This window comes from Leucoraja erinacea, chromosome 13, assembly GCF_028641065.1.
Source record: "Leucoraja erinacea ecotype New England chromosome 13, Leri_hhj_1, whole genome shotgun sequence".
Classification (NCBI taxonomy): Eukaryota; Metazoa; Chordata; class Chondrichthyes; order Rajiformes; family Rajidae; genus Leucoraja; species Leucoraja erinaceus.
Window position 1 is genome coordinate 33,446,188 of NC_073389.1, and position 26,041 is coordinate 33,472,228.

At 39.7% G+C, this 26,041-nt stretch overlaps 1 protein-coding gene across 5 annotated transcripts in view; it reads left to right on the forward strand.

The window, feature by feature from the left end:
• Positions 1-26,041, forward strand: part of fndc3a (fibronectin type III domain containing 3A) — a 144,037-nt gene that overhangs the window by 104,241 nt on the left and 13,755 nt on the right. For all 5 annotated transcript variants that reach the window (XM_055644852.1, XM_055644850.1, XM_055644853.1 and 2 more), the window contains 11 exons: positions 3,603-3,727; positions 4,661-4,835; positions 6,562-6,648; positions 10,694-10,832; positions 11,616-11,684; positions 13,910-14,028; positions 18,113-18,218; positions 18,854-19,029; positions 20,117-20,230; positions 22,035-22,184; positions 24,576-24,859. In XM_055644852.1, coding sequence (XP_055500827.1) covers positions 3,603-3,727; positions 4,661-4,835; positions 6,562-6,648; positions 10,694-10,832; positions 11,616-11,684; positions 13,910-14,028; positions 18,113-18,218; positions 18,854-19,029; positions 20,117-20,230; positions 22,035-22,184; positions 24,576-24,859 — 1,544 coding nt within the window. The remainder of the gene's footprint in view (positions 1-3,602; positions 3,728-4,660; positions 4,836-6,561; positions 6,649-10,693; positions 10,833-11,615; positions 11,685-13,909; positions 14,029-18,112; positions 18,219-18,853; positions 19,030-20,116; positions 20,231-22,034; positions 22,185-24,575; positions 24,860-26,041) is intronic.

A 26,041-nucleotide genomic window follows, 5' to 3' on the forward strand; every position in this document is an offset into this window, starting at 1 on the left:
TCAGGGGGTCAGGCAGCATCTCTGGAGAGAAGGAATGGGTAATGTTTTTAGGTTCATTTCTTAAAACCGACAACTCACAATAAGTTATGGAAACCAACACAAGCTTTACTGATCATTTAGCTGGCGATTGTGCCAGGGGATACAAAGTCAAGTATGCAACAGATACTTAACCCTCCTGGGCCACCACTCTAATGAACAAAGACATACAGCATATTTTTTATAGTATTTTGGAAACGTAGTCACATGTTTATTCAGCAATGACATCTGACACAAAGATCACAGAGTATACCCATTTAAAGTATGCTTTTCACTGAGACAATACTCTTGTCATCCTGTGGTTCTATCAATCACAAACTGTTGATCACAAACATTGAAAAAGGAACTGAGTCAAGAAGCACAACAACAATGTTTCGTCCTTTTCTCCAGAGATGCTGCCTGACCCACTGAGTTACTCCAGCATTTTGTGTCTGCCAGAGGAGGTAGTTGAGGCAGGTACTATTGCAATGTTTAAGAAACATTTAGATAGGTACATAGATAGGACAGGTTTAGAGGGATATGGGCCAAGCATAGGCAGGTGGGATAGTGTGGATGGGGCATGTTGGTCGGCGAAAGCAAGTTAGGCCGAGGGGCCTGTTTCTACACTGTATGACTCCATAACTCAAGTTCGGGTAACATCCTGGTGAATCTCTTTTGTGCCTTTTCCAACTTAATGACAATCTTCCTATAACCAAGCAAGCAGAAGTGCACACAATACTCCATGTAGTTTCACCAACGACTTATACATTGCATCATGATATCCCAACTTTTGATTTCAATACCTTCCCAATGAAGGCAAGCGTGCCAAACACTTTTTGCACACACTGTCTACCTGAGTCACCACTTTTAGGGAACCATGCACCTGTACTCCCAGATCTCTCTGTTCTGCAACACTCTCCGGTGGTCTACCATATACCGTAAGAGTCCTGCCGTGGTTTGACATACCAAAGTGCAACACCTCATACTTGTTAAACTTAAATTCTGTTTGCCATTCCTTAGCCCACCTTTCTATCTGATCAAGATCTTGCTGTAAACTTAGATAACCTTCCTTACTACCTAATTTGGGGTCACCTGTAAATTTACTAACAATATTAACTATATTGTCATCCAAATAATTAATGTATATAATAAATAGCAATGGAATGAGTACTGACTGGTGTGGCACTCCACTGGTCACAGCTCTCAAATTTTAAAAAATGACCTTCCACAATTACCCATTGAGTCCTTCCTCCAAGCCAATTTTGAATCCAAATTGCTAGCTCACCAAGGATTCCATGCAGTGTAACCTTCCAGACTAGTCTACCATGTGAGACCTTGGCAAAGGCCTTGCGAAAGTCTATATGGACAACGTCCATTGTCCTGCCTTCATCAATCCTCTTGGTGACCTTTATAACAAAACTCTAACTGAGACATAATTTCCCACGCACAAAACCATACTGACAATACCTTATCAGTACAGGTCCATCCAAATGCTGATGGAACCTGTCCCTAGGAATCCCCTCCAAGAAATGTCCCATTCCTGACGTCAGGCTAACCAGCCTTCCATGGGTTAACCTTCTGCTCTTCTTCAGAAATGGTACATTAGCCACCGTCTGGACTTTGGGAACATTACCTATAGCTGAAGATGATGCAAATATCTTAACAATATCCTCCCGAGCTTCCCGCCAGGTCCGAGCATGTACTTGGTCAGGCATTGGAGATTTATTCACCTAAATGCACTTTAAAACGACCAATACCTCCTCTTCGTAATTTGTATATGATCTAAGACATCACAACTCCTTAGCTTTTATGATCTCAATAAAAATGGATGGTAAATATTCATTTAATATCACCTCCTTCGAGATGCCCATACTGTCCTTTAAGGGGACCTATTATTTCCCGAGTCACCTTTTACTCTTAATTTACTTTTCGAGAGATACAGCAATGAAACAGGTTCTGTGACCTACCGAGTCCACACCAACCATCGATCACCTGCACTCTAGTTGTATGTTATCGCACTTTCCTATCCTACACACAAGAGGCAATTTTCAATTTGACTCTGCCTGTTCCCCTTATCTGCAAACCGATCTTCCCAGTCGACCTCTGCAAGTTATTTGTCCTAATTTAGGACCATAAATTGTGGGCCAGTCCTTTCCAAGATTCAATAGTATTTAAGTGTCATATGTACCGACAATAGAACAATTAAATTCTTACAAATAGCAGCTTGCAGACCTGTAAATGCCTGTAAACACAGATGCCTGTAAACACAGATAAAATATAATAATCAAAAATATCCAATAAATTAATAACCGTAATAATAGGTAGCCATAATAGTGCAAAAACCGAAGTCCATGGTGCAACCAACGACACAGTCCATAGGGCGGCACAGTGGCACAACGGTATAGTTGCTACCTTATAGCACCAGAGACCCGGTTTTGATTCTAAAGGTGCTTTTGTGTACAGAGTTTGTACGTTCCCCCGTAACCTGCGTGAGTTTTCTCTGGAAAGCTCTGGTTTCCTCCCACATTATAATTGGCTTGGTATAAATGTAAATTGCCCCTAGTGTGTGTAGGACAGTATTAGTGTGCGGGGATTGCTGGTCAGTGTGGACTTGGTGAGCTGAAGGGCCTGTTTCCGCGCTGTATCTCTAAACTAAAAACTAAACTAAAACTAAACAAACTAAAGAAGTTCATAATTGCTGAGGTCATGTTGAGTGGTGTTCAAGAGCCAAATGGTTGCTGGGAAGAAATTATTCTTTAATCCGGTGGTTACAATTTTCAAACTCCTGTGCCACCTTCCGAATGGTAGGAACAAAATGAGAGCGTGACCATAGAGGTGTTAGTCTTTGATAACGTTGGCTGCTTTTTAGAGGCAGCGCTGCCTATAGATTCATTTAATGGTGTGGAGGTCATCCCTTGTGATGAACCGGTTAGTGTCTGCCACTAACTGTAATCTCTTTTATTCCTGGATGTTCAAGTTGCCGAACCAGGCTGTGTTGCAACCAGTCTATGTGTTCCCTACTGTACACAGGTAGAAGTTTAATTGAGTATTTGCGAGCATACCGAATCTCGTTAATCTTCTAAGGAAGTAGAGGCATTGATTAGCTTTTTTTGTGATTATATCAATGTGCTGTGTCTGAGTCAATAGAAGGGAGGTTGGTTTGTGTGATGGTCTTGGCTGTGTCCACAATTCACAATGCTAAATGTTTCCTATCAAGTGACATAACTTTCAGACTTAAGGATGAACACAAAAGTGTGATAGAGAAAATTAATCTCAGATTAATTACCAGACTTAAATATATTCCATCTGAGGTATTAAAAGAAATGGGTGAAGAAATTGGGAATATTTTTGTTACATGTAGACATTACCATTAGTTTAGGTGATAACAATTGTTATGCCATTAAGTAGAACAATTTGGTCATGGATGGGTGACACAGTAAATGAGCGTAAGAGAAAGTACAAGCTACTTAGTGAAAGAGACATTTACATCAAGCTAATTTCCTGTGAAAGATTAGTTTTGCTAGAGAAAATGTTTTTTTTGTTCCATGTTTTCTTCTGCTTCTAATTAAATGTGATTCATTTGGCAGGGTAAAGGAAGCAATGAATTTTCACAGTGTTATTCGGGGCCACAAAAACAATTCAAAGTTACCAAATTATCACCAGCTGTCGCTTACAGGTTTAAGTTAGCAGCAAAAAATGAACTTGGAATGAGGTAAATGCACTTCAAAAGAATTATAGAATCATTATAACATAAAAGGAGGCCACTTGGTCTGTCATGTCCATGCTGACACGCTATCAGAGCTACTGGCTAGTCTTACACCACTGGTCATCTCTGTTTGACACAGCAGATTTATGCAGTTCTCCCATGAAGGCCACAATGAAACTAGCCTTCACATCTGCAGCAATGATTCCACCCATGCTGGGTAAAACAAACCTTTTCTTGTATCACTCAATTCTCTTCCCTTTATTTAAGAGACCACCAATGGTTGAAAACTTTTGAATAAACAGGCCTACCTTGTATCTTCACATCTCAACAATATTTTAAGCAAATGTCACTATGATATGCTTAAGATAATAATGCTCAGTCCTTGTTACCCATTCAATTGCTATCCACAGATCCATGCGCTCATGTTGAATTATTCTGAGTAAATACATTGTTGTACATGTCTAAAATACCATGATCAGTTTCCAAAGCACTTGTGTCGAGTGGCACCCATGCTGTTTGTGCTCTGATAAACGGTTGTCCTCCTTTACACAGCTACTTGTATTTCAAAACTGATCATGGTTGTAAGCTTCCGTAAATCAATAGAAATTGTTTGCAAATTTCATTTCTTTTTAGATACTTAATATTTTAATGTGTTTATAAACATGCAATAATGTGTTTAGGGTTTTTAGAACATTATGGGTACATGATTATTTGACGGATGTATTTGATACCAGGAAAGATCCTTGGTGCCATTTGCATTTTCTTAACCTCCAGGAAATTCATGTCTCTTTCCTTTGTGAATAACAAGGACTTCATGTACACAAGTATTTTAAGCATTATTGTAATTTAGAGTATGTTGCCAAAAGCAAAATATATTTAATTAATATCAATAATCAATATATAATGAATTGTCTTAAAATTGAAATCTCTCCCCAACAGTGGCTTCAGTGAAGAAGTGGTATTCTACACATCTGGGAGTGTCCCTCCTACACCAGCAGCTCCTCAGCTTATTAAAGCTGGAGTCACATGGTTGTCATTACATTGGAGTAAGCCGTCAGGAACTCTGTCCGATGAGGGCATTTGTTATATTTTAGAAATGGAAGATGAAACCTCAGTAAGTATTATATATTTAACATACGTGAATGATCTTTGAAACTAAGTGAGTGTCACAGTAAGTTGTCAATAGTTAGATTTATTCGTCACATACACAATGAAGTGCAGTGAAATGAACTTGCCAGCAGCGGTACAATAAAAAAAATACACAATAAAAATGTAACACAAAAGCATCCACCACAGCATTCATCACTGTGGTGAAAGGCACAAAGTTCAGTCAGTCCTCCTCCGTTTTTCCTCGTGGTCGGGACCACAAAACTCCGCAGTCACCTCTGCGGGTGGCCAGATGTACAGGCCCTCTCGTCTGGAAGGTAAATCCCGAATCGGTGCATCCCTACCGGAGACTGCGGCTTCAAGATGATGTAGTCCGCAGGCTGGCGGTCGAAGATCTAAGTCCCCGCCGCGGCGAGAAGCACCGCAGACCGCGGCTTCAAAATGTTGTAGGCCGCGGACCTGCGGTCGGAGCTCTTCTCCAGGTTCCCCAACGAGGGATCCCAGGCTCCGCAGACCACGGCTTCAGGATGTAACAGTCGGCGGGCCAGTGGCCGGAGCACTTCATTCTGGCGACCCCCGGCGAGGGCTCGCCCACTCCGCGATGAAAAGTTCACGTTGCGCCCGCTGCTGAAGCTCCGGGCCCGACTCCGGCAAAGGCCGCACCAATCCTTGTTGTTTGGCCGCGATGGAGGTGACATGGAAAAAGTTTCCTCTCCATGGAGGAGGCGGCCGTAAGCAGTTCCCCCCCCTTAACCCCCCCCCCCCACCACCTGGCACACAAGCCACACCTAGAGACATTAAAACAAACACTTGGACATACTAAAAAAACAAAAAAGTGGAAATGACTGACACGCTGATGGCAGGGCAGCCATCTCGCAGCGCCCCCACTGACCATGTGCTTCCATATGTTGATGCTCTACTATGTCACCAAAAAGGCTAGATTAAAAATTAGCCAAGTCTGAAAAGATGGAAGTTTTCCTTCCTAGGCTGTAAGATCCCCTACTTGATAACACACATGATAATAATAGTAACACTCAAAGATCTCTGATGAAAAGTAGAAAAGTAAATCCCACTGGTCCAGAAGTGAATGTACTTCTGAGATTTAATTGAATACATCACCTGCATTATAACAAAATTTCCTGAGCTAAAGCACTGGTTGTGTCAAAATAAATTATACATACACTGCAATTTGATGGGATGCTTTGGGAAATATATTTGGCTATGATAGCTCTCAAATAGCTCTCTAGCTAAAACAAATATAGACTCATTCTCATTGTAACGAATCTTAAAGATTTCTACTAACATAAAACTATTTGTACAAAAAATGTGGTTGGTATAAAGTAGATGGAAGCTGTGTAACATTTACCATGGAAATACATATGCTGCTATTGGAGACAAATTTCTTGGCTGTGCTTTATCTGCATAGTAAAACATGCATTCCTTCCAACGTAATAATCTCACAGAACAGGTATTTCATCTGCAATAATTAAATTGTCCTTTTTACCTGAACAATAAACACAATTAAAAAATCCCTTCTGACTGTTTGTTTGTTTGTTTGTTTACAAATACACAGGACTAGATGTTAAAAGTCTAAAGTGCCAAATATCAATTTACTCCCGATGGCCAGTTTGTGTAAAAACATTAGACTATTAGACTATATGAATTTAAAAGTTTAAAGGAAGCTTTTTATGATGTGAAAACTATTGTAACTATTTACAATTTTTTGCCTTTAGGGATATGGGTTTAAACCAAAATATGATGGAGAGGATCTTGCAAGTACATTAAAAAATCTTAGAAGAAGCAGTACGTATAAATTTAAGGTAAGTGCTGGGGAAATTTGTGGCGTGAACTGGTTTGAATAGAAAGAATAATGATACTAATTGATTGGGGAAGTGAGAAAACCATTACATTAAAGGCTATATGTTTCAATAAAACACCAAATGATACCTTTGAAAATTAAGTATTAATTAAGAAAATTAAGTGGTTTAAGACATTTAATGTAGAACATCTGAAAGCAATTTGTTGTTAATCAATTCAATAAGGTGAATATTAAGGATAGATATGTCTGCTGTTGCATCTTCTGCCGTGTGAGGACTCATTTTGTTGCTGGATTTCTGATACGATCTATTCGGAATACAGTTTTTTAGGAAAGGAACAGCAAATTAACAGCAAATAATTGTGCACTGAATCTGTGTTTAACTGGAATGAAAATTAAATTAGTCAACACAATAATTTCTGTAAAATATCATAGTTGCACAATCTAATTTTTCAGCTGTGAAGGTATCTTTGAATTGGATTAATTTAAATAGCCAAGTATGTATACATACAAGGAATTTGCCTTGGTACTTTGCTCGCAAATAACAACACGATATACAGTGCGCTCCATAACGTTTGGGCCAAAGACCCATCATTTATTTATTTGCCTCTGTACTCCACAATTTGAAATTTGTAATAGAAAAAATCACATGTGGCTTCACAGGTGTTTGTAATTGCTACTTTTATTTATTAGCCCTGGATTATATAATTGACATTTATTTTTCTGAAATGGTCTGCTTTGCTTATGGCGGACAGTTTTATCTTAGTTTGCCCATTTTCCTTTCTTGGAGCAGCTGTAAAATTTGGACTTTTTCAGAATTCTAGCATCATCCTTATCTAAAGAAAATTAGAAGATTGTACCTTGAGCATTTTAAATTTATACTTTTGCTGCTTTCAATGATCCAATGTGCATCCAATTTCTAATATCTAGATTTTCCACAGACAACAATTTATATAAAATAAGAAGAAATTTGTGGGAAATATTCAGTGTTGATATTTCAAATTAAACATCTGCCTCCCATCCACCTGTTTGTGCACTCACTGGCATGTAACAGGTTCCACTGGAGAGTACAGCCAGAGCCAATGCTTATAGCACCATGGATGTTAGGGCTGGAAGGAGCAGGAGAGCAAATGTTATGAGGGAATCTATAATTAGGGGACCTGACATGTGTTTCTGTGACACTCGTGACATGATAGCAGGAAGGTATAGTGACTTCATTATGCCAGAGTCAAGGAGATGACTGAATGGGTTTAGAACAGTGTGAACAGTTAAATGTTGTAGACCTCATTGGTACCAACAATAAAGGTAGAATAAAGGACAAAGTCCTACATGTTTCTTAAGTCAGAATCTCACAGAGTGACACATGTTTATAAGTACAGGTGCACAACCTTTTATCCGGTGTTCCAGAAACCGAAAAGCTCCGAAAACCGGCCATTTTTTTTCCAGAGTATAGAAATATGAGGATAAAAACGCATGGCATGAGAGATGGTTTCCCTGAACCGGGGAGGCTTACTTTGGTGGGTCAGTTAGTTTGGAGGGCTTAGGAGTAAGGGGGTCTGGGGAAGATGAGATCTGCCTTAGAGTGCAGTAAGCTCCGCAGCGCTGATCTCAACCCCGTTACAGGCGCTCAAATCCAGCGCGGCCCGCGGCCGGACGTCCCAGCTCGAGAATGTCGGGAATCCAGCAATGCCTTACCGGGTCCTCAGCAAGCTCTCCGGGCGCTGTGGCCGCCGATAGCGCCGCTGGATTTGGAGCCGCGCAGCCAGGGGTAGAGTTGCTTCCAACCGGCGCCGCCCGCGGCGGACGGAGCCCCCAGCTCCGCGGCTTGATTTGGAAGAAGGCGGCCACAGCGCTGGAGCTTGCCGCACGGCGACCCGGTAAGGCATTGCTCGCGACGCCGCCGACTCCCGACATTCTCGTCAAGATTTGGAGCGCCTCGCAGCCAAAGAGTTGCCGGGGGGTCGGACAAGGCACGGAAGCTCCGCGAGGTTAGTAGGATGGTTTTCCCCCTTCACCCCTAGACACCAACATAAAATCCCTCCAAACTAACTGATTAACAAAATGATTCCTTCCGCAGTGTTTTCAAGCCCCCGCCGCTATACCTATCTATGCCATTCAGACCGAAGAAAGTGTCTGGTCCCAAGGCTTTCGGATAAAAGGTTGTGCACCTGTATAGAAATATGAGGATAAAGCATGGCTGGAGAGATGGTGCTGAAAGGAGGACTTTGGTGGGGCATTAGGAGTAGTTCTGGGGAAGATGAGATCTGCAGAGATGATCCAAGTTACACCTCAAAGGGCTGCACCAATATCCTCTGGGATATGTTTGCTTAGTGTTGATTGGGAATTAAGTGGGTATAGGAATACGTCAAGACTAAAATTACAAGGCAGTAAATTAGTAGGATGGTTTAAAAGACGAGACAAAAGATTTAAAAAGAGCCTTGCCGTGTTCCCCAGTATATATCTATGCACAGAAGAAATTGATTGATAGGCAAAATTATGCTATAATAGCTATTATGGAAATATACCTTAATGAGGGTCTGATCTGGAAGATTACGGTTCCTGATTCAAACTGCAGACAATGAAGGAAGAGCGAGTTACTTGAGGAAACAATCACAGCTCTGAGAGGGAATAATGTATTAAATTATCAAAAGAGCCTATATGCAAAAGGGAGAAAATATTTCATGGGTTAAACATAGTAACACAGAAGCTATTTAGTTTAGCAATATGGATAAAACACCAACCCCATGTGAAATGTATTCCAGTCTATTAAAACAAAGTAAGAGGGGAATTTAAAGAAGCTCTGGTTGTTTTTCATTCTTCCCTAGTTATGGGAAAGTGCCAAAGATTTGGAGGACTTTTAAAATTGAACCATCATTTAAAACGGAAGGAAAGGCTAAACCAAGTAATTTCAGGCTAGTTAGTTTAACTATCTATTCTAAAATATAATATAAATCTTCATTTTGAATGAAGATTCATAGTATATTTTAGAGTGGATAGTTATACTAACTAGCCTCTAATTGGTTTATCCTTTTATTAATACATTAATCTAGTACTAGTATCATGGATTTGATATGGTACGGTCACATCTGACTCAGTTAAAATTTTTTGAAGTAACAAACAGGAATGAGAGAAGCAGTTGTTTGATTTAGTTTATGCGTATTTTAGCAATAGACAATAGGTGCAGGAGTAGGCCATTCGGCCCTTCGAGCCAGCTCCACCATTCAATGTGATCATGGCTGATCATCCCCAATCAGTGACCCGTTCCTGCCTTCTCCCCATATACTCTGACTCCGCTATTTTTAAGAGCCTTATCTAGCTCTCTCTTGAAAGCATCCAGAGAACCTGGCCAGCAAGGCTTTCCATACATTGCATAACGCACTTCTCAATAAAGTACTGTAGTCAATTTATTGCTGTTGATCTAGAGATAGGTAATTAAGAAAGACAAATAGAATCTGCGAATTAATATAGTTATGTAAGCAACCAAACGTTTTGCAAATGGAATGTAACGTGGAGAAGAATGCAAGGGTGTCCATTTTAAGGGGAAGAAATGAAGTAAATGGAAGCAGAGTACAGAAATCTGCTACATTCTTATCTATGAAGTTAAAATGCAGTTAATCTAAAGTTGAATCGAATTTAAAGTGATCCTGAAACATTCAAATTTTGTGATGGGGTTGATGCTGAGCTCATGTTTGCCCTCGTGGGAAAATCTATAACTGCAGTATAGCCTTCGAATAAAAGTTGACTATTTTTGAAATAAAGTTGACCATTTAAGACAGACGAGGGAAATAGTTATCTGTACATGAAGAATCCTTGTTCTCTGTGCCATTAGATATAAAGCTAAAATTAGCATTTATTGGACTTTGTTGAACCAATACAACGGACAAGAAAATTGAATTTAGCAGTTATTTTACAAAATGATGGAGCAATATAGAGGGCCATTTTGGACTGCTGTTCCGATTTGCCATGTTCATATGTTATTAAATAACAGAATGAATACATTTTGAATGTCAACCTTTTTTCCATACTTAATAATATGTTGTATATTCCAGGTTATTGCGTACAATTCAGAAGGGAAGAGCAACCCTAGTGAAGTCGCAGAGTTTACCACTCATCCAGACAATCCTGGATCGCCAAGTAAACCTTTGGTGAAGGGGAAAATACATGCTCACAATTTTAAAATAACATGGGGTACGACACATGCTTAAGTCAAGCTAATGTCATGCTCAATAATAATCTGTTCATTAGTACAGTGCTTTGGTGTTGGTTCATGGGTGTTTCCCACGCTCCCCTGAAACCTGGTTGTGCCTCTATTCCACACATTTTTTTTAACTTACCAAATTCACGGGAAAATTTTATTATAATGCTGTGTAACATTTAAAAATTGTTAATTTAAAATGTGTTGGGATATTGACAGAAATAATATCCAGTAGACCAGAAAATCTGCCAGTCTGGCACCTCCAAAATCCCAGGTGTACCAAATGATCAGTTCTTCTGCATATTCTTTTGGTACGACAGAAGCAGATAGATTTACTGGAGTCATGGCAATGTTCGCTCCAATGTCACACTCCAGTGTCTTTGACAATACCTTATGGGTCTGAGTGAAGTGTGGAGGGGATTTTCAATGTAACTGAGCAATTCCAGCAACCGTTGGCCTTTCTGCTGAGACCAGTATTATGGAAGTGGATGAAGAACAGAGATGCTTTCAGTACCAATGTTTGGACATCCTTTTTAAATCAATAGCCAGTTACAATAGTGGAGCCACGTTATCCTATTTTTCATTTCTCATAAATAATCCAAAACACAAGTGCAATAATAGATTTTTGTGTGAGAGAAATGGGTGCCAAAATGTTGTTGTATACATTCAATGATGTAAACGTTCTTTCAACAGATGCATGTTGTACGTTTATAACACACATTATGTTTGCTAGATTAAGTACCTGACATTGCAATCATTCATCATTTGTCTTCCAGAACCACCCAAGGACAATGGAGGATCAGCAATTACAAAGTATGTTGTTGAAATGTCAGAAGGTGTAAATGGTGAGCCATTATTAAATTTAAGCTTTGTTTTATTTTTAAATTAGTCCTTGGAATATATATTTATTTCAGAAATGTTTATGAAACTATAAATGTGGTATAAATATTTGTGTTCCTGTAACAGACAAAATAGGAAAATTATTAAGATATTTTAATAAGAACATGGAAAACTAAATTCTGTCTGTATAGGTGAATTTTTTACTTATATTCAATACTTCCACTGAAGATACCTGTTCAACTCATCTGCCATTTCCTTGTTCCCCATAATAAATTCCTTTTTCAGTCTTCAATGGTCCAACTTTGGTCTTAACTATTTTTTTACTCTTCACATACCTAAAGAAGCTTTTATTATCCTCCTTTATGTTCTTGGCTAGCTTACCTTTGTACCTCATCTTTTCTCCCCGTATTGTCTTTTTAGTTATCTTCTGTTGCTCTTTAAACATTACCCAATCCTCTTGCTTCCCACTCATCTTTGCTACGTTGTACTTCTTCTACATTGTACTTTTTTATACTGCCCCTGACGTCCCTTGTCAGCCACGGTCGCCCCTTACTCCCCTAGGAATCTTTCTTCCTCTTTGGAATGAACACATCCTGCACCTTCTGTATTATTCCCAGAAATACCTCCCATTGTTGTTCCACTGTCATCCCTGCCAGGGTATCTTTCCAGTCAACTTTGGCCAGCTCCTCCCTCATGGCTCCAAAGTCCCCTTTGTTCAACGGTAACATGGACACTTCCGATTTACCCTTCACCCTCTCAAATTATTGATTAAAAAGTACCTTCCCCTTGCTAGGCTCCAGTACAAGCTGCTCTAAGAATCCATCATGGAGGCACTCCATAAACTCCCTTTCTTGGGGTCCAGTACCAACCTGATTTTTCCAGTCTACCTGCATGTTGATATCTCCCATAACAACCGTAGCAATACCTTTACGACATACCAATTTTAACTCTTGATTCAACTTGCACCTTCTATCCAGGCCATTGTTTGGGGGCCTGAAGATAACTCCCATTAAGGTATTTTTACCCTTAGAATTCCTTAGTTCTATCCATACTGACTCCACATCTCCTGTTTCAATGTTACTCCTTGCAGGGGGGGGAGGGGTAGGGTGTTGTTACCGAACTGAACTCACTGTGGAATGAAAGGTCAGTGAAAGCGGCGCGATTAGAGACTGAGGCTCATCTGAGACGCCGGCTCTGTCGCGCTGGCTGTTCCCCCGCTGCGCGCACACACACACACTTAATATATAGATAGAACAAATGTGGGTATAGGGAGCTGTTGAAAATCTCATGATATTCTTCTGAAAATGTTTGATGATAATATTTGCCTTTTTTTGGTGTTTAGCATTAGCATTATTCATTTAATGAACAGGATTATTCATATACAAAATTGTGGAAATCAACATTATTATATATAATATGAATATTTAATTGAACTGCTGAATTATAATATTAATTCTTGGGATGTATGCATTCCTGTTATGGCTAAAATTTGTTAATATCCCAAGATATTTGAGAAGATAATGAACCATCTTCTCCATCAACAGTAATATGTATCAAGAAGGAATTTCTTCATGATGTTAGGTTGATTGGCCTAAAATTTTGACTCAACAACTGAGTCTTCATGTGAATGTTGTCTTCATGTTATGCGTCTTCATGTGAATGTTGTGTTGCAAAATAAAGTACCCGATTTATTTGATGCGGGTAATTGTATACAAATAAATCCACTCAATGTTATTAAGGTTGAGCAGTTTTCAAGGAATTCTAAAAGCCCTGTCCCACGGTACGAGTTCATTCCAAGAGCTCTCCCGAGTTTGCCCTGATTCGAACTCGGATTTTTGTGGTAATGGCCACTCGTCGGTACTCGGGGCTCTCATGGACATTTTTCAACATGTTGAAAAATCTTCATGCGTTTTCCCGTGCTTACCTGCCATTAGGCGAGTCTTCCCTAGTACCTGCCGTTAGCACTAAGAAACGCCCCGAGCTCCGACGTACCCGTAACTTTCATTCTCCGTGCTTACCACGAGTTTGATTTTTTTTAAACTCGGGAGAGCTCTTGGAATGAACTTGTACCGTGGGACAGGGCCTTTAATGTATCATCAAATAAATTATGGCAAAATATGCAACGGATGGCTTAAGATACATGGCTGCAAATTGGTATCCTAGCTGCTTGAAACCCTAAGTTGCTTTAAGGATTATTTTAAATCCTTAAAAGTAATTTGTTACTTTTTAGGAAACGAGTGGGACATCGTTTACAGTGGATCTGCCAGAGAACATGTTTGCGACCACCTAAATCCTGGCTCCACATATCAGTTGCATGTTTACTGCATCAGTAAAGGAGGACAGAGTCTGGTAATGTTAATTTTTGTTAGCATTATATATGCGTTCTTTGGAATAAAACCAGAATGAATTTGTTAAGCTTGGAAACAGATCTGGCTTAATGTGTTCCTCAAGTTTATATAACCTCTACAAAAATTAGACTTCTGTTATAGTTCCATTTGTTTTCCTTTTAAATAATAACTTGTAATTTGTAATGATAGAAAGGATGAATTCAATAGATGTTATACTGGACTCGCTGAATGTCCCTATCCAGCTATCTAGCAAGTTAAACAATTAATCCAATAAAGACCCGTAGACACGGGATGTCGTTGATGCTTTACTGTATTCAACTGTGAAACTGTAACATACAAGCAGCAAACACCATATTTAGTTACGTTATACACTTGGTATAGGAACATAAACTATGATGCCACCACCAAATACAGTGCTGTTATGTGAGAAACCAGCCAGGCTACATGAAACATTCTTAACTTTGTTAATAATAACAATCCTGCTCAATAATGTTTATAACATATAAAGATGCTGTTAACAAACATAATTACTCTTTAACACATTGCGTTTAACAAATTCTGTGGGGTAGGATGGCGATAGATTACACACTGGATTACACTGTCTAAAACCATGAGGTACCCTCTCCGAGCTGGACTTCCTAGTTTATGATAACTTCCTGTATAACAGGAAACGTAACTCAAAGCTGCTGTACCGGAATTTCCAGCAGGCGGCATTAATGCATGTAAACAGAATGCGGTCCAGCACAGATTGAAATTGAAATTACTTGAACTCTGCACATACATCATCTCAGAAATCCATGTTAGTGACTGTTATATTTTGCACCTTCATAGGGCACACTGTTGCTATCTTCACTGAGGCAATCAACATCAATATAGAATCATAAGAAATAGAACAGGGTTTTGGTCTTTTGTCACCACATACCTGCTCTACCTTTCAGTAAATCATGGCCACTCATCTCCACATACCTTGACTCCATACTATCCCCCTTGGTCAAATCCCTTCCTACCTATGTTCTAGACACCTCAGACACTCTCCGCCGCCTCCACGCATTCCACTCTCTAGGCCCTCACCCCCTCATCTTCACCATGGATGTCAAGGTTTTATACACCTCCATCCCCCACCAGGATGGCCTCAAAGCCCTCCGGCTCTTCCTCGACCAGAGGAGCAACCTATACCCAGCCACTGACACTCCTCCGCTTAGCAGAGTTGGTCCTCACCCTCAACAACTTTACATTTGACTCCTCCCATTTCCTCCAAACACAAGGCGTAGCTATGGGCACACGCATGGGCCCCAGCTACGCCTGCCTCTTTGTCGGGTACGTTGAACAATCCTTGTTCAATACGTACCAGGGCCCCATCCCCGACCTCTATCTCCGTTACATTGACGACTGCTTTGGGGCCACCTCCTGCACCTACACACAACTGACTGACTTCATCCACTTCACCACCAACTTCCACCCGGCACTCCAATACACCTGGACCATTTCCGACACTTCCCTACCATTCCTTGACCTCACCATCTCCATCGCAGGGGACAGACTCCTGACCGACATACATTACAAACCCACTGACTCACATGGCTATCTGGACTACACGTCTTCCCACCCTGCCCCCTGTAAAGACTCCATCCCCTACTCCCAATTCCTCCGCCTACGCCGCATCTGTTCCCAGGATGAGACGTTCCATACCAGGGCATCAGAAATGTCCTCGTTCTTCAGGGAACGGGGATTCCCCTCCGCCACCATAGATGAAGCTCACAACAGGGTCTCATCCATACCCCGTAACACTGCTCTCTCTCCCCATCCCCGCACTCGCAACAAGGGCAGAGTCCCTCTGGTCCTCACCTTTCACCCCACCAGCCGGCAAATACAACACATAATCCTCCGCCATTTCCGCCACCTCCAACGTGACCCCACCACTCGCCACATCTTCCCATCTCCCCCCATGTCTGCCTTCCGCAAAGACCGCTCCCTCCGCAACTCCCTTGTCAATTCTTCCCTTCCCTCCCGCACCACCCCCTCCCCGGGTGCTTTCCGTTGCAACCGCAAGAAATGCAACACCTGTCCCTTCACCTCCCCCCTCGACTCCATTCAAGGACCCAAGCAATCGTTCCAGGTGCGACAAAGGTTCACCTGCATCTCCTCCAACCTCATCTACTGCATCCGCTGCTCTAGGTGTCAGCTGATTTACATCGGGGAGACTAAGCGTAGGTTGGGCGATCGTTTCGCCGAACACCTCCGCTCAGTCCGCAATAACCAACCTGACCTCCCGGTGGCTCAGCACTTCAACTCCCCCTCCCATTCCCAATCCGACCTCTCTGTCCTGGGTCTCCTCCATTGCCAGAGTGAGCAACAGCGGAAATTGGAGGAACAGCACCTGGGGACCTTGCGTCCGGATGGCATTAACATTGAATTCTCCCAATTTTGCTAGCCCTTGCTGTCTCCTCCCCTTCCTTAACCCTCTAGCTGTCTCCTCCCACCCTCCTATCCTCCCGCCCTCGGGCTCCTCCTCCTCCCCTTTTCCTTCCTTCTCCCCCCCACCCCCCCCATCAGTCTGAAGAAGGGTTTCGGCCCGAAACGTCGCCTATTTCCTTTGCTCCATAGATGCTGCTGCACCCGCTGAGTTTCTCCAGCAATTTTGTGTACCTTCGATCTTCCAGCATCTGCAGTTCCTTCTTGAACAGTAAATCATGGCTGATCTTTTACTTGAAAGGCTTTTTGCTGCTCTGATCACATATATCTAAACTTCTTTCTTTTGAATGTATGCAGCAACTGAGCCTCCACACTCTATTGGGAATAGAATTCCAAAGACACTCTAACCTCCAGATAAATAAATATATCCTCATCCCAGTCCTGAATGAACCACTTCTTAATTTGGAGTTGTGACCCCAGCTTTTAACAACCCTGACAAAGGAAATATATCCCTTTATTTACTTGATCAAACCCTGGAAAATTATGTATATTTCAATTAGTGCAGCCGACATTCTTCGAAACTCCAACATATATACCACAGTCTTCATGATTTCATCAAGGACTTTCAGTATTCCAGAAATCAATGCAGTAAAATGTAGTAAACCTTTAGTGTATTTTCTGCTTGGGTAGGGAGACAAACCCATACATAATATTCCGGATGCGGCCTTACTGGCACCCACAGGGAGAGTAAATAAGGAAATATGTGCTTTTGCTGTCTCCAGTCATGATGTGGGAATTTCAAATGTGTATACATTCTCATGTAAGCACAATGGAAATGTTTATTCCCTATTAAATGAAATGTAACTGAATTATTCTTGGCAAAATAAGCTAGAATTATTGTGAATAACTTGTCTAGCCCTGAAAAGACATTTTGTGTGAAGATTCATTCTCTCAAAATAATGATTTTAACATTCCAATGCTGTGTGTGTTTTATGTATAATTTCAACTGATACTTTCCAGGAATGTTTAAATAGTGTACAAAATATTATTAAAAAATATAGCGAACTTTACTTTCTACCTTTCATCATTCTGTTCAGCTAACCTGACGACGCAGCATTTCTGCATGTTTTAAGATTCCCTACAAAAAGATCTGAAAGTAGCTTGCTTCAGGAAATGTGAAATTCACAGCACCCAGAGAATGAATTTTGAGAGCAAAGTTGAATACCTTTGTCTCTGCCTGGAAAATTGGTACCTTGTGATTCAAATGCGAAAGCAAAATTATGATAAGGGAAGCTAAATTTAGTAGTTTAATTGTTTTAATTATTCAGTATCTCCAACTGTTGTAAGACATGCATTTTTAATAATAATATGAACAATCAACACATCCCTGTTTCTTTCAGGAAGCATTATACCAGTTAAGCATGCATGTTATATACCTGCAATAATAACTGACTAATACGAAATACTTTATTGTGGCTGTTGCTGATTAGAAAAGTGCATTTAAAATGTCTTTAGGTGGAACAAGATGATTTAAAGATTTCTTGAGCTGCTATTAAATCCAGGAAATTCACAATTCAAAATATTTAAATATCATTGACATATGTTTGAAAAGTCATATCAATTTATTTTCATATTAGCACTGTCATTTTGTTTGTAACGTGTATCTTTTAAAGGTTTCTGAAACATTACAAGTGCAGACGCCAGCAGTTCCTCCGGGACCATGCCAACCACCTAGACTTGTGGGTAAACCTCGAGCAAGAGAATTACAGTTACGTTGGGGTAAGACATAATTACCTTCAAAATATTTGTAAATTATTTTGTTCCATTATGGTGTATGAAGTTGATAATGGTGTTAGAAAGTATAGATGACTATTTATTTAAAGACTGTTCTTCAAAAGTTGGGACCTTTAGACTTTTCTTACACCTTTTCAGCTACATAATAGATGATAGAAAATTGTGTAGGTTTTTTTTAACAGTTCATTAGCTGTATCATAAAACTGAACGATCCTCTCATCAGCCACAGTTGGGTCCTGACCTCTCATATACCTCATTGGAGGCTTTAAACTATCTTTAATTAGACTTCGATATTGTAGTTTGCACTAAATGTTGTGTCTTTTATCCTTTATCTGTGCACTGTAGACGACTTGATTGTATTCATTTATAGCCTTCTTTGACTGGACAGCCGCAAACAAACGTTTTTCACTGTACTTTTGTATACGTGACAATGATAAACTAAACTAAAACAATGTACTTGACTATTCCTTTAAGTAACTTAAAAACTTCAGTTTTTAAACTTTGATAACAGGTCTTTGATGAGCCTCTGAGGTTTACAGTTCTATATAAAAGTTCTATATAAATGTAAGCTTTTTTTAACCAGAATTAATAGTTTTCTTATGTGTTATACGTCTCACCAGGCCAACCTCCTGTGATCGGTGGATCCCAAGTAATATGTTTTAAGCTAGAAATGCCTGCATCAGACCTGAATGATCCCAAGGAAGTATACCAAGGATCTGACACAGAATGTACAATCAGCAACCTGCTTCCAGGAAGGATGTACAGTTTTCGACTTCGGGCTGCAAACAAAGCTGGCGTAAGAAATAAAAGAATGGTTTAATTCATTGTCACCACTCTTCCAAAATTGCCTACCTTGAAGTTGCATTGCTTTTCCCGCCAAGAATTCTGTTGATTTCTGTCACCTTCATTACTCTCTCTTTTCCTTCTTCTTTGTGATCAAGTATCTAACGAAACTCAATTCCCAACACAATTTTTCCTCAATTAATTACAACTGAAATTCCACCATTTGCATTTTGAATGTACCCATGATTACAGGTGAGATTTGGAGTCAAATCTTACTTGTTGCTGCCTGAGATCCAGGCAGGACCCGCATGCTTCTGTCCTCTTTTCAACAATACTGACTTGCTCCTTTCCAAGGGTAAATGGATCCACTTCATCCTATGTCACATTGAACTCTTTAACAAACCATTCTTTTACTTCCTTGCAGATGTCAAGTTTTAACAAAAGGTTATTGACCTGAAAAGTTAATTCTGTTTCTCCTTTTACAGTCATCTTCTGCATTAAAAATTAAAATATTTATCCAAAACACTGTTTAACATGTTGTCCTACACAAAAATCTTAATTTGTCTCCCTTTGAATTTTGATTAACTCCATTCAAATGTCTACAGTCCACTCCCTTATTACAGTATATTTTGAAGATCTCTTGAGAAATTTACCTCCAGAAGAGTCATATTCATATTTTGACTAATTGTTGATGGTGTTAGTTGTTCCGCCAGCTATTAAGAAGCATTTAGAGTAGTGTTATGACACGAAGACTGATTAAAAAAAAAATTGATACCAGCTACCACCTTGTTCTTGAGATCAAGGAAGTTAGTAATGCAAGTGAGTTAGTATTGTGAAAGAAAGTATATTCATTAGTTTTGAAATAGACAAAATAGGTATGTGTGCAAAAAGTAATTTTATAACCCTGAACCCATCTGAAAGTTAATGTATCACCAACCTGTTTTGTTGCCTTTTGGAGTTATTTAAAGGGAAAAGAGTTTGGTGTCACTGAAACCATTCTATTTGATTTACTGATCTTTCAATTTCAGGATGACATTTCATTTCCAAATATATTTCGCATTTTAATACTTTGTTTTATTAATGCAGTATTTTGTTTTCAGTATGGACCTTTCTCAGAAAAATGTGAGATATGTACAGCAGCAGGATGTCCTGATCAATGCAAAGCTCCACATGTTACGTGTAAAACAGCCACGTGTGTGCATGTTAGCTGGACTGTAAGCATTGTTTTCTTTTTTAATACTAACATAAAATAATCCAATTAATAATTAAATGCTCTCACTTATTCACACGTGAGGAAAGTACCTTTACCACCCTGGCACCTTCAGTGAACTATGTTCCTGTACCCCTTAGTCTCTCTGTTCTACAACATTATCCAGGGCTCTTATCATTTACTATTTGTTCTGCCCTGGTTTAACTTGCCAAAATGCAGCCCCTCGCACTTGACCAAGTTAAATTCCACCGACTGTTTCATGGCCCACTTTCCCATTTCATCTATATCTTGTTGCAATCTGAGATAGCCTTATTCATTGTCCACTATACAACTGATTTTGGTGTCACCTGCAAACTTACTAAGCGTGACAACTATATTTTCATCTAAATTGTTAATATAAATGACAAGCAACAATGCACTGTTCATTGATCCCTGCAGCACACCACTGCTCACATGCCTCCAATATGAATAATAACTCTCCACTACTACCCTCTGACTACTATCACCGTATATTTTGTATATAACTGGTGAGCTCACCCTGGATACCGTGAGATCCAACCTTCTGAACTAATCTACCATGCGGGACCTTGTCAAAGGCCTTGCAAATGACTGTGGAGACAATGTCCACTGCCCTCCCTCATCAATCCTCTTTGTTATTATTTCAAAACAACACAATTAAATTTGTCAGACAGGTTTCCCATGCACAAATCCTTACTATCCCTAATCAATAGACAATAGGTGCAGGAGTAGGCCATTTGGCCCTTCGAGCCAGCACCGCCATTCAATGTGATCATGGCTGATCATCCCCAATCAGTACCCCGTTCCTGCCTTCTCCCCGTATCCCCTGACTCCGCTATTTTTAAGAGCCCTATCTAGCTCTCTCTTAAAAACATCCAGAGAACCTGCCTTCACCGCCCTCAGAGGCAGAGAATTCCAGACTCACTACTCTCTGTGAGAAAAAGTGTTTCCTCATCTCCGTTCTAAATGGTTTACTCCTTATTCTTAAACTGTGGCCCGTGGTTCTGGACTCCTCGAACATCGGGAACATGTTTCCTGCCTGTAGCGTGTACAAACCCTTAACAATTTTATATGTTTCAATGAGATACCCTCTCATCCTTCTAAACTCCAGAGTGTACAGCCCAGCTGCTCCATTCTCTCAGCATATGACAGTCCTGCCATCCCGGCAATTAACCTTGTAAACCTACGCTGCACTCCCTCAATAGCTAGAATGTCCTTCCTCAAATTAGGGGACCAAAACTGCACACAATACTCCAGGTGTGGTCTCACTAGGGATCTGTATAACTACAGAAGGACCTCTTTGCTCCTATATTCGATTCCTCTTGTTATAAAGGCCAACATGCCATTCGCTTTCTTCACTGCCTGCTGTACCTGCATGCTGACTTTCATAGACTGATGAACAAGGACCCCAAGATCCCGTTGTACTTCCCCTTTTTCCAACAATGCCACTTAGATAGTAATCTTCCTTCCTGTTTTTGCTAATCAGTCGATGCCTTTCCTAATACAGTTACAACAGTAACCCTCAGGTAATTCCATGAAGGAAGGGAAATAATACCAGTGATAGTCTCAGGGGTATTGTTGAGCAAGGGAGGTGGCTTAGGCTCTTTTGCCTCTCCTATCTTCAGACTTTCTTAAAAATCAAATGGTTATATCTCAGCATCTGGGTGACAGCTAAAGTATGTATAATGTCCATGCCCATGCCCAGAAAAGCCATATGAACAAAGCTGATGCTTGCTGTGCTCTATTTGCAAGATTTTTATCTACTGGTGAACTTCATTTTAATTCTACAGGTACCAGCTGATAATGGTGCTGAAGTGACAGAGTATCGACTGGAATGGGGAGTAGTGGAAGGTGTCATGCAAATATGTTACTGTGGACCTGGTCTTGGTTACGAAGTAAAAGGACTTTCGCCAGCCACTACCTATTTCTGTAGAGTTCAGGTAATTTGCAAACTTCAATTATTTCAATGGTACAATAATAGCGCTTGTGAAAATGGAAACAAGAATGTTTCTGAGGAATATTAACCAATATTGGGGTTGTCATTACAATTCAATGAGTTTATTGGTAAATAAGTAATTAAGGGCCATTTGTGTGCACTAATAAGCCAATTTCTGCTATTGACAAATCAATTTGTTCATTTTAAAAGATGATTCTGAGAAGAATTGGAATTAATTAACTATTTATACTATTTATATTCTGTAATTAATTGAAGTAATGAATGCTGATGATATTAGGAAGTTATAACATAATAAAAAATTGCAGATAATGTCTGCTATAGCCTATTCCTTCAGTTGTTTATCAAGGTTTTTCAATTCCTATTTTGGGGTATCCATTTCTGTATATGTATCACTGTGTTAAGTATAATTTCCTGTAATAGATGAGTTCAAATAAAGGGTCTTTGACCTGAAAAGCTAACTCTAGTTCCAACTCCATAAATAGGTGCAGGAGTAGGCCATTTGGCCCTTCGATAAATAATGCCTGACATGCTAGGTGTTTCCAGTATTTTCTGTTGTCCTATTCAATTGTATTGATTTCAATTCCTTTCAGCGTTGTCTTTTAAAATAAAAAGATAAATTTGTCAATGGTTGATATTGAATTGAAAGTACACAAGTAGCCCTTAATTCCTCCTAGACACAAAATGCTGGAGTAACTCGGTGGGACAGGCAGCATCTCTGGAGAGTTGGAATGGGTGACATTTTGCGTCTGATGAATCAGTCTGAAGAAGGATCTCGACCTGAAACATCACCCATTCTTTCTCTCCAGAGATGCTGCCTGTCCCGCTGAGTTACTCCAGCATTTTACTCTTATTCTATATAGTTACCTTAGTTGGAAGTAATCGACAAAGTGCTCTTCTTGAGTTTGAAAAAAGCTATTTCTATGGTATTTGCTCATAAGAGCTAGACATATTACTCAAAATCTGCTTTATTGGTGTGCAAAGTAATTTTTTGGGCCTTTAAGATTTCTTTCAATTTTACCCTTTGTTAAATCAACCTGCATGAGGTGCATCATTCAGTTTTCCTTTATCTCTACAATACCTATCCCTTTGATTATATTCTTATATTTTTCCATTTTATCCAGCTCATTGTGTAAGTTTTAGCTGCCTTCTCCAACTAGACAATCCGTTTGATTCTGGTATAATCTGAAAATATAACCTTTTTGAATTAATCTTTTGAACCAAAATAATTATATATTAGAACTAGTAGATCACAGTAATTTCTACGTCCCCTTGCCCGAACTTTACTCTGCAAACAAATTGATGCAATTTGCTTATCAATTCTGTTTCTCTAACTGTAGTAGAAAAGCTATTTTTGAGTCTAGGGTTTGTTCTCATCTAAAATATAATTTTAACCATCAATTTAAGACTTTTCTCACACTATTTGTTTGAACAACATGATCTCATCTGGATTATGCAGTTCTAAATTTTCACTTAGCTTTAATACTTCTGTCAATAACAGCAAGATCCAGAAAGAAATATTCTACAAGTTAGTTTCCTGCAACCATTCTTGCAATAGATTTTTAAAAATGTTCATTCAGTTATCTAAAAGATCTCTGATTCTTCCTCGAAGTTAGAAAGGCCAAATTTGTCAGAGCATGGCTTGAACAGTGGGCTGCACAGTTTGATCACATTTCTCCAACCCTGGTTTTCTAACTGAATTATATAGCCCTTGTGGAAAATAATTCTGCTAAATTGGATATATTTATAATTAAATCCAATAATAGCCCTAAATCTCTTACTGCATTTTGCTTAACTATTTATGTTTGTCATCTACCGGTATTTTCTATGTGCTGTTGTCTTCACCAAATTTTGTGCTGTTGTTACACCTATTTAAGTATTTCATTCAGTACCGCTGTAATTCCAATTCACTATATCATCTGCTAATTTGACCACATGAATTTCTGAATCAAGGTCAGTGGTGTAAATTGGAAACTATTGTGTTTCCAGCATGAAGCACTGATGCATACTATTCGGTGTTTAAACTCCATCCTGACTTTTTATTTGTGAGCACTTGGTGTATTCCATTTTTCAACCAGATCCATTCCCAGAGTTGAGTACTGAATCCCTACAGCCATGAATATAAATAATTGCTTTTTGGAACTGATAAGTAAATAAGAATGGTTTCTGATGAAACTAATTGAGTGTATGATTGTTAACAGTCAAAATTCTTCAAACTGCTGTTTATAAATTATTAATAACTCATTGTACAATAGTATTGTATGATGATAAATGGCAAAGATAAATGGAATTCATATGGTCTGTATATGGTTTAAAGATCAAAAAGCCTGTAGAGTATTAGGCATCACACATTATTAAACCTTTTATCTGTTTCCAGGCATTGAATATTGCCGGTGCAGGTCCTTTCAGCGATGTGGTTTTGTGTATGACTCCAGCATCTGTTCCGGCTGCTGTGGGTTTCCTTCAAGTTATGGATGACGATCAGCTGGATGTGCCACTTGAATCCCAGTCAACTTGTCTTGCCATTGAGTGGGAAGAACCTTGTGATCATGGTTCTGAAATAACAAGCTACAGTATTGACTTTGGTGAAAGGCAACCAATCATTGTGGACAGATCCACTAGCTATGTCATACAAAATCTGCAACCAGATACCACTTACAGGTATGATAGATTATATAACGATTCAAGTTAAACTCTTTTAACATTATCAAGACAGTATTACACCTCACAGTTTAGATTGATTGGTCACCAACAACGAAACCATATCTTTGGCGACCAGGAAGTATTTTATTATAGCCAGGTATGAGCCCCTTCTGTGCTCACTTCTAAAATGTGTGAAAATATCATTTGTTTAGAATAATTTTTAGTTACGCAGTCAATTTTATACTTTGAAACAAAATTGCAATGTGTACTCTTTTTATCTATCTGGAATTGACCAGCCTTTTAACTTCACTTTTATGGTGTACTTAAGAGTAGTTGTGTATTTGGTGCGGATTCTGTGGTGCCAGAAAAAACTGAAAAATTATGACAATCAGGAAGAATAATTCTTGCATGCCTGCTGACTGTAACAGCACGTAGTAATTCCAGAACAAGAAAAGAAGGTTCGAAGAACACTTAAATAATAACAGACGAAGTGGTAAAGGTGTACGGCATGCTACCTTCATCGGAATGGGTATTGAGTATGATACTCTGGGGTGGGGCTGGATTGTTCAATGAAGAGAGATAAAACACACTAGATTTATATTACATTGCATGTTACAACTATACATTGGTGAGAGCACGACTGGAATATAGTGTACAGTTCAGGTCGACATACTATAAGAAGGATGTGATTAAGCTCGACGTGGTGCAGAAAAGATTCACAAGGATGGTGCCAAGACTGTCGGGCTTCAGTTATCAGAAAAACTGGAAAGACTGGGACTGTTTTCACTAGAGCAAAGGAGGTTGAGTGAGTCACCTTAAAGTATATACATAACTAAAACTCTATTATTGTGCTCTTCCAGTTTGCGGACTTTTTCTATTTGCGCAAAAACGATACGCGATAGTGCTGCGATATTTTGCCAAGTTACATAGAAACATAGAAATTAGGTGCAGGAGTAGGCCATTCAGCCCTTCGAGCCTGCACCCCGCCATTCAATATGATCATGGCTGATCATCCAACTCAGTATCCCGTACCTGCCTTCTCTCCATACCTCTTAAAAACCGCGCGTGCGCAGATTCCTTCAGCCGATGCCCGGCCGGGGTGGCGACACCCCTTCCTGCCCCGCCGGCGGCGGCCTGTCCCGCCTCACTCACAAACTCCTCTCTCCTCCTCTCCCCTGGTCCCGTCTCTCTCTCCCTCAT